We start from the raw sequence: 10273 nt of genomic DNA on the forward strand, positions 1-10273 counted from the left end.
GATGAAAAAAGTGTCTCACAGGTAGTGCAGTAACACCAGAGTCGTTCATGCACTGACCTGCAATTCTGCTCATTCTTTCACCCATAATAAATTCTAGTCTTAGCTAAAGAGTTCTGTTGCAATAAAATAGGGCAGGGTAAGTCAGTACAAATCCATATATTTACACATATAATCCACATAAAGCATCCATTGTTTGACTGCCTTTGTGCTTACCTATGGAGAAGAAAAAAACAAACACAGCCAGACTTATATCAGCATTTATTCACCATTATGTTTCTGTCTCTATATCTTATCCTGTAAGTCTATTGTAGTGTGTACAGCAGCAGCAGCAGCAGCAGCAACAGCAGCAAAGATCCACTTAACATCCACAGTATAGTATCTGACAAAGCCCAATAAGACGTGCAAGAATGTCCTCTGGTGCAAATCTGAACAGGTGTTAGAGGCATATGATGCACGGTCAAGATGTGTTGAAAAAGTTATTAATGATTCACTTTTACTGAAAGGCAGAAACGTTACGCTACAACATAGAGATAACATATGCAGCTGTTTCCCCTTCAGACTAAAAACATGATGCATTTTTATGGTAAAATGTCTTTGTCAGGAATGTCATATATTTATGCAATTTTTGAGTTTAATCGTCAAAATCCGAGTAATAATTCAAGTTTATATTTTTCATGAACTAAAAATAGCATCAATATTAGTCAACATCACAGTATTTTGCTGTGGTGGAGTAGAAAGTATTTTGGAGATATTTATTAAGGCACGTGTGGTTTTTAGCAATACATCATTTAAATTTACATCTACCCATCTATATTTACCCAATTGCTTGTTAAATGGTCTGACCTTTAAAATTCTATTGTACTTTTACTTAAATTTTTTTCTCATTTTAATTGTGCTTCAGTGAAGCAAAATCATAAGATCGTCTGTCTTAAATACAACTGCATGAGTTATACATGTGGTCTTAAACTAACACACATTGATGTAATCAATAAAAATGACATATGTGAAGATATTTTCATATTGTCTCTTTCAAATCCTTTTTAGTAAAGTGGCTATGAGAACTACTTAATTCACAAATGTCTGGTTAGTGTAGTGGTAAGTTTTAGTACTGTAAATCCTAAAGAGTTTTGATCAATAATTCTATGTCTAATATTCGGGTCCCTGTTCAGTATGATGATAATAAATGTAATGAAATTAGTCTTTCAAAAATGAATACTGAAATTAGAAAGGTACACCATAGGATTTAATCTGTTTGTCGATTTAATTGATCTTTAGATCAGATGTACGTCAACAAAGTTAAGTGCATGGAACTATGACTTTGTAAATAGATTCAGCTTTGGAAATGTGCTTTCCACAGCTTTGTGGAATTCACAATGTAAGGATACAATTGTAAGACAATTCCCTAGCAATGAAAAAAGGAACCAAGAATCCTAAAGAAAGAACCACTACATATGACACCGTGTCTACATCAGACACGAGTGGCACGATGCGACAAAAGCAAGTAGAACCCATCAGTAATGCTAATGACACTGGATACAGTGTGACGAGACAACAAATTTCCAACAGAAAATTGCTGCCCTTTAATATTTCTGACGTACTCCAAGTGCTCACACTACTTCTGCTACAAAGGACAAATGGATTTGCAACGGTCGCTTTGTTGCGTCCACTGTGGACAGTTTCTAGCGGTCCGGTATAGACACGGTGTCAGAAACAATGGCTACTTAGAACAAAACTTTTCAGACAAGAAAAAAAAAATATACTTATTTGGATTCTGTACATTTTCAAATCTCGAACAGATTTTTTTAAAGGTACACTACGTAACTTTTTTGTTCAAAATGTATATAATGAGCGAGTATGGTACGGTACGCCTACAATAAGTGTTTATATTTGGACTATTTCAAACTGAGCGGGGCGACAACAGCTGCAGACATATACATAAACAGAGAAGTAGCTCTGGACGCCTCAAGACGCATGCAGTTTTGTTTATTAGCCGCTAGAGCATCAAAAGTTACATAGTGTATACATAGTGTACCTTTAAATATGAGAACTGATGAGTTTAAATGAACGCAGTAGGTTTTCTTAGTGCTGTTACAGCGCAAAGGTAGCATCACAAAACGCTGATTGCAATATGACTGTTTCTGTTATTATTTGTTCTTTTAAGCCCACCTCGTTGACAGTTTGATGCACTTTTTCAAGGTAAGTAAAAAAAATAAGTAAAGTTATTTATTTTAATTCATAATCTGACAAGAAAATAATACTAGAGTCTAAATCTGTGAACGGAAAGCAAAGAGCATTTTCAACCCCTGTGGGGTGGGTTACATGGGGGATACCAAGGTAACACAAGCCCTTCTTTTGGCCCCATCGCTCATGCTCAATCGGAGAAAGGAAAAACTACTGCTGCATGAAAAATGATCATCTGTCAATGCCTGAGGGATCGCAGACACCTCAACAACAACCAAACACAGAAAAAAAATGAGTATTTTATGAAAGGAAAACATTCCTAATCCCTGCTCAGTGAAAAGCCAGCCTTTGGGTTTCTGTTTCTGAACAATGAAGACTACTCCCAAAAAAAAGAAGAGAGAACGTTAAAATCCCAGGGTGTAGACGCACAGGCCTCCTGGCGCGTGTGCGTGTCCAGATCATTAGGGAGGAGCTGCGCATTTTTACCCGATTACACAAATTGCAACAACACAGAGGGGGGAGATGATGTCATCGCTGCTCTGAAAGAGGAAAATGTCAAGTTTTTCTTTTCCTGTAGTGAATCCAGGAGGCATGTAGGATGTTGCTCTGTAATAATACATAATGTACACTCAATGCAGGTAGTTTGAGATGTGCTTGCTAAAATGCTTTCAGATCAAATGTTTCAAAATGTATCTAAGAGTAGATTTCAAGCCAGAATTGTTGCATTGCTTGTAGTCCAAAAATAGCAGAGATTAATTAAAACAATCCATTTGAACAACAGAGAAATCCAATGATGAAACAGATTCAATTTTGATCAATTTGGTTCAAATCCTGTAGTTTCCAAAGGTCTTTTCCAAAGATGAAATGCATAATGAGCAAAAAAAGGACAAAGTCTCCAGGAAATGCCATTGTACAGCAGGTAAATGAGTTCTATCAGATGGAAAAATGTTTTGATGCATTAAGAAAAAAGTGATTAGCTCATTTATGTATCATCAAGCTTTGACTCACATTTCTTTGTTCACTTTCAGGTATATATCTCTTGTCGTCCACTGGGTGTAAGTCGCCCACTGAACGTCCCTGTTCTCTCATTGTCCATGATCTGAAGCACATCCTCTAGGATGGATGGCCCCAAGTCCAGATGGAGGGAAAGCATAGAGCCGGCGTTGGACAAATACGACCTTTCTCCCCCATCCCCATCTTTCACAAATTTCTCATCTTCCTCTGGACTCTGCCCAAATGTGTGCAAATTAAGTGGACAGCGGTTTGGAGATGCAGGAAGCGATGTATGCCGTGACAAGTTCCTCTCTTCCAGGTGCAGTCTGGGAGGTTTGGGAGGTGGAGCGAGAGACGGAGATGTTGGGGGCGATTGGTTTGTTATCAGTGCTGTTGGGATCTCAGCAGTCACCGTTGCTGCTGAAGTCACAGCCGGAAGTGTGAGCGCCTGCACCCCTCCAATGATAGGCAGCGACAGGGCATTTTTCAGCAGAGGCGAGCTCTCGCTGGCTGGCGGGTGACTGCTTACACTTGCTGTGCGACTTAGTTGGAAGGACCCTTGATGACTTTGTTGCCCCGGTAACAGGTGAAATTTACCTTGTAGGAAAGACAGGTCACCGAAAAGATCGTCGGCACCTCCTCCACTTCCAATGTGGATGGTGTGTCTGAAGTCTCCCAGCGGAGGACTGATCATGTCGGATGAAAGAAGGTCACGCAGCTTTTCCTTCTTTCCTTTACGGCTTCGTCGCTTAAGGTATATGGGAGCCTTGGTCGACATGTCTGACCCAGTGCGTCCTCCAGCACAACAGAGAGACAGGCCTTGCAGCAGGGTGAATGGACAAGAGCAAAGGTGAAGAGAATAAACGGACTGAAGAAGAAGAAAAAAAGAAAAAAAAAAGAAAAAAAAAATCACAATGCACTTAGCATTCAAATTCAATCCAACTGGACAGTCAGGATGCTTTTTTGATTCTTTCTCATGAAAAATTCTTCAGTGGTTCAGAGTGTCTCTTCATATATAAAGCCCAGAATCCACATCGGCAGGCCACATGGAGAAAGACAGTATCAGGACAACAATTCTGACATCCGCATAGACACTGCCAGTCCAGTCTGCCTGCAGTTTTGGAGAGAAAGAGAGAGAGTGTTTAGCACATTTACTGTAGTACATGCTAACTGAACACAAAGTAGCATTGTAGAAATCTATTAAAGTTTTTAATGTTGTTTATGTCTATGTGGTGTTTTTAATATGCTTTAAACAATCATGTGCAAATTCATAAGTCAACACCACTGCTGAGTATTTTCTCTTTAAAACTGCAGTAAACCAAAGACAGTCTCAAAAATTGGCGGGCTTTAGCATATCATCATTACTATGTGAAGCAGGGGAGTCTCCAGTTATCCCGCAATAACATTTAGCAATATAGCAGGTGAATTATGTATATGATGCATATTACGATGTTATGATGAACTATATGCCTTTCTCCACTGATGTTTTAAGTTGTTTCTAATAGTTTCTAAGAATTCAGATTTTACGAAGGCAGTCTGACTCTGAGATGGCGAATTATTGACTACATGGGGACTTTAAAACAAAAAACAGTTATTCTAAATTGTAATCATATTTCAAAATATTTAAGCAATAAGCCCTGCGAAGCCATGTTTTACAGTGGATTTAGAACAGCTAAGGGGCGTTGTTAGGCACGACGCGGAGCGGAGTAACGGTTACTCCATAAAAAATATTCATTTTAATCATAAAATAAACACCAGCAACAAAAAATATAACGTTATAACACATTTATTCCTCCGCCAAGCAATGTAGTTCCAAAGAGGTTGCTAAGCAACACATGCAGCAACAAAGAATCACAAACGGCAGTTGCGGTCACAGGTGTGTGTTTGTTACAACGGATTCGAACGCGGCTCAACCAATCAGAATCAAGGACTGGAACTATCCGTTTTATAATAGTGATTTTACTGCATTTTTGATCAAATAAATGCAGCTTTGGTAAACATAAGATACTTCTTTCAAAGACATTTAAAAATCTGATCTTTTTGCTTGCTTGTTTTTATTAACAACTGAACTGAGACTTACATCAAAGTAAAAAACAACAACAAAACAAATATAGCAAATTACAAAAAGATGAAACCCATCCAAATTCAGAGCGAGCGTGCCGGCACATCTTATATAACACATGTTCTTTAGGTCAAAGTTAAAAGTGAGATTTACTTAGACGACAGATTGTTTTTTTTACAAAATTTAATAAGAAGTGAGAGATGATAAACAAACTATAATGTGGAAAAGAGTCAGAGCAAATAATTCGAGTTTGTTGTTAGTCTTGGCATGTTTGACTTGCACACATACTGTAGGTCTAATAGGCTATCATATCTCCATGTGTCTGGTGATAGTGGACTCAGCTGTCAAAACTTATAAAGGTACAGCAGCGGTATAATGGGAACATTTGAGTGCATGTGTTAGTGTGTTTCATTGTGTGCTGAAAGGTTTAACAGACCGTAAGACCTGTATGTGTGTGACAATACGTCAGGGGCTCTAGAGCATGACTCGTAACGCATACCTTTAGCATTAAATCATACTTATGCAGTTGAATCAGTTAACTATATCCTGGTGTGTGTGTGTGTGTATTTCCTTCAACCTTGACTTTTATCAAGGTTAGCTCAACTGGCACACACTCCGACCAAAAACAAAGGCCAGTGTTTCCATCTCAAGTGTGGGAAAAGCCACCTCGCTGTTGCATAAGTGACCCAGCTAAAGTCAGAGAGGCTCTGAAATGTTGTGTGTTTACAGATCGTTTCCCTCAAATAATACTGATCCTAGATGTGTCAATTGAGTGTTATGTGTCTTGCCTAACAGATTTAATCAACATAGTGCTGTATGTGGGTCATTCAAACATGTGGCTATTCCAGTTTGATCATGTGAATTGTAAAGCTTTTAAAAATTCTATTAGACAAGTAATGTTTTAAAATGGTAATAAGACACTATTTTTATACAAAATCTTGGTAACGGTTAACATTTTCCGATCACTACTACTGACAAATGTAGCAAAACAAAATTAAGTGATAAAAACAAAAAAGTAAGTTCACTAAAAAGGTTTATCATATAAATAAGTTATATTCATTCATTACGTCAAGGAATAGTCATCAGTCATTTCAAACCTTTATTACTTAAAGGAACATATTTTCTCAGTCCCAGTGTTTTGTTAGTTTGTTTAGTTTTTTACATACAATGTGAGCCAATGGTAACCAATGTTTTTTGATTCCAAATGTTCTTCAAAATATCTTCTTTTGTGTTCTATAGGACAAAGAAAGTCACAGGTTTGGAAAGACATGAGTGAGTAGCCTAAGTAATGACAGAATTATCATATTTGGGTGAATTATCTCCACAGGGGGAACATAAGTAATTTCAATAATGCATTATGCCACCTAACATCTAAAAATATTCAATAGAAGGTATAAAGACAAAATGCTATCTCATGAGGTACCATGTGACTTGATTTATTTAGAAAAAATTACTTTTTTTTTCTTTTTTTTTTAAACAGTAAAAGTTAGCATCAGCAATTCATTGTTCAAGTTATTTTATATGCACATGAAAGACACAAATGGAAGCACATGAATGTTGAGTGTGCATGGTAAACGTGCACATGTGTGTGCACTCACTAAACTGAGCAAGATAATGAACCATGGGAGTCAGAGAGCAATTAGCACATCAGTTCTAGCCCTGACCAAACCAACCAATTGAGTGATTCATTAAATTACATTGCAACCTGCACATTTTGTTTCATTAAAAGCACCAAGTAACTTTTTAGGTGAGATCATTTACAAGTGATTTATTTGCATATGAGGTAAAAAAGTGAAATTAATGTTAAACTACAAATCAGCATAAGCTCTATCAGCAGCATCACCTTTATAATATAACAGAGTGAATACAGCATTAAGCGAAAGCGGGTCAACACAAGCAAGACTGCTCTTTGAATAACAATGTTGGATCTCAGAAAGGCTCTAATCAAACAACAACTGAATAACTGAAATTTCCAGAGAAGGAATCAGGCGAGTCCTGTTCAGACTCGCAGAGAAGTGTCAGGAAGTGCGAATGGTTTTTCTTTTATGGTATCTCGATATCTCTGTGTTTACAACAGTCCAATCATAGATATTAAAAAATTCAGTGGAACTCTGAGTCCGGAGAATATAATGCATCCCATAATTTTACTCAATAAAAAAAATACGACATTTTACAATGTGAAAATGAACCATGCCACTCCTCTGAAGGCCTGAGGTTATTTATTAGTTTCAGAGCAGAAGTGAACAATGTTGCTAAAAAGCATAAATGAGGCACTCTGCTCAGGCAAGCCCTTCAACAGACCGTTCTGTTTGTTAGACAATGGAGAGAACACACTGACACAAAAACACAACAGCTTTTGGATTTTTTTTAACAGAGAGAGTTATTGTCAGTGACTACAAACTATCAAAACATCAACGTCATGATCTTTGAAAAACGGCCCAGATCTCACACATTTTTATTATCAAACAGAAACACAATAAGTTACTTAATCAACCTTGGTCTAAAAATCAGAACAATGGGCCATTTTTCTTTGGCTAGAATCTGGCTCCAGTTATTCAAAACATTCATCAAACCAACTGCAGTTAATGGCGGTGAGGTATACCTATAGAATTTGCATTTATAACAGAAATGACTAGGTAAAACATTCTCAGGACAACCACATACTCAATATTCTGTCCAAAATATCATTAGACAAACATCAGTATGAATTGGAACGTAACAACCCAAAATAAGAATAAACCAGAAGACTATCTGACAGTGTGAACAGAGTTCCCAGGGGCCCTTCAAGACTATAAAAATGTGTAATTCAGAAGCTGTTCTGTTTGAATGGAGGTCAATGGAGGAGAAAAAACTGAATACACTGCTCTTGTGTGGAAACAGCTTGTCACATAATAAATAGACTGCTTGTCTGCTAATTGTCGAACACATGTGGAATGACATTCATTTTGGAATGAGCTATAATTGGAATCTAATATCCAAAAAGAGCTGTTTTATAAGTTAGCTTACAAGTGTGATTCATTTTCTGGAACTCTATGGGATCCTCAAACACAATAAAACTATAAATTCAGTAACGTCGCGGCCATTAGCTTACAAGGCACATGTGATCACAGTTACACTTCTTTTACAGTACCTTTCCCTTACCAAGGTACGTTTCCTTAGCCTTTCCTCACAGAAAAATTTGTAATAACTAAAAACCCAAATGATTCACAAAATAAACAAACATTAACATTTTTATAAATAAATAAATAAATAAATAAATAAATGTACAATTCCAAATTCCAAACAAAATGATGCTTTATGTTCCTATCTAACCATATAATTGTAAAGCCTATTAATCCTCAAACTTCAAGACACTTCAAAACATGTCATGGAAACATTCAAAGCTTGTCTTGAACTTTTTTAGTTCAAAATTATACTTGCAACAATAGGAATTTCAATTCATTTTAATTCCACTTGTTAAAATGAATTAAAAATGTAATTCTGTTTGCTGTAATGTCATTTAAAAAAAGGCAGCTCTGTTGTGGAGGCAGTGGTCTGTCTGTCATTACCTCTGTTCAAAGCTGTTATGTGCGCGCGCACTCACGCTCCAAAACGATACAATTTACTCCGGGCGCGTTTTAAAGTCATTACACCCCTTTACAGATCACATTTAATTTATTTGCAACTTTTTCAAAAATACACGATATTTTTGTTATTGAAGCAGAGTCAGGTAACAGAAAAATGTAACTCCGTATATCACATGGCAGCAGCCCAATGTCATCATGTCAGTGTGCGCGCACCACCCCGCGCTCCCCTGGCCATCAGAGAGACCCTCCACATTATATTCATCACTGGCGGACACAATAGGCATTTTCCTGTATGCTCGAGAGAATATAAATCTATGATTTATGTTCTAAAACTATAGTTTGTACTTAAAAAAAATACACTGATGTGAAGAAACAGGCAACTCTGCGTAACTTCTGCGTGAAAACGCTCCCATACGATTACTTCACATTTTGTGTTCAATAGGTTTGCGATTTTAACTCCACATGCAAATATTATAGTTTGCCTACCATTGAGATTCCCGTGTGATCAAGTCCTTTCCAGAACGCATCTATGCGCAGGTCTTTCAGGTCAAAATGAATCAATACCAATTCTGCTCGGTCACATATAGGCTACTTCTTCCAGCGCGAAAACCAGCAGAACTGACAGAAGTACAAAAATAACCCCCACACTTGATACCGCATACAGAGAGTATTTGCTGATCCGGTAGAAATAGAGCCGCGCTATAGAGCGCTGTAAGCCCACCTCACATCACTGCTGAAGCTCAGCGCACAGGACTGGACTCTGTGGATCTGGATCGCTGTTATCTACAATTGTGTTATCCAGACCATTACTTGGCATTTACCGCTGCGTTGTCCCGCTTCTTCCGTGTTTGCTGAAGATTTCAGCAGGACAGCAGAGGGAGTCTGTAGCGCATCAAGCACGCGCACGCACGCCGCTGTCAGCAGCACACGTTGCGGTGACTCAATTTGAAGTTCTCACACCCTCCACACACTCCTCTAAACCATATCAAAACAAACGTATGTCTCACTCTCGAAACCTCTAATCTCTTATAGCTAGTAGCCTACTCACCTTTCCTAATTCACATTAGGCCTAGACTTGTATTTTCTTGAATAAAAAAATATATAATTCGAATCAGTTCAAGACAAGTTCAGGAAATGAATTTGAATTTGAAGTCGTGATACGGTCAAAGCCACTGGAAGGAAAGCCTGCTACCTTTAGACAAAAAAGCCTAACACAGGGAAGGAGACAATGTGACCGTTTTTGTTGTTGTTTTTAAATCAAAATGGATATCAATGGAGGAGAGGCTAAAGATAAATTTGAATGAATGAATTATCAAGAGAGAGAGATTCGTACCTGTGACGTTTCAGAGTATCTCTCTTTATTAACAATGAAGCTGTGAGTTTAATTACCTCAAAATAGCAATGTAACCCTTGTGTTGCAGAGAAAAATAATGTAGCGATTCAGTAGAGAAGCTATTGTATTGCTAAAAGT

The 10273-nt window shown here is 37.6% G+C and overlaps 1 protein-coding gene across 1 annotated transcript; it reads right to left on the minus strand.

The window, feature by feature from the left end:
• Positions 1-241: 241 nt before the first annotated feature.
• cdc42ep2 (CDC42 effector protein (Rho GTPase binding) 2) lies at positions 242-9637 on the minus strand. The gene is made up of 2 exons (XM_084414353.1): positions 9289-9637; positions 242-4285 (listed from the first exon to the last, which is right to left on the minus strand). The coding sequence occupies exon 2, from the start codon at positions 3950-3952 to the stop codon at positions 3206-3208; it is 747 nt and encodes a 248-aa protein (XP_084270479.1). The 5' UTR covers positions 3953-4285; positions 9289-9637; the 3' UTR covers positions 242-3205.
• Between the last annotated feature and the right edge of the window lie 636 nt (positions 9638-10273).

The sequence above is a fragment of the Rutilus rutilus genome (assembly GCF_951802725.1).
Source record: "Rutilus rutilus genome assembly, chromosome: 7".
Classification (NCBI taxonomy): domain Eukaryota; kingdom Metazoa; phylum Chordata; class Actinopteri; order Cypriniformes; family Leuciscidae; genus Rutilus; species Rutilus rutilus.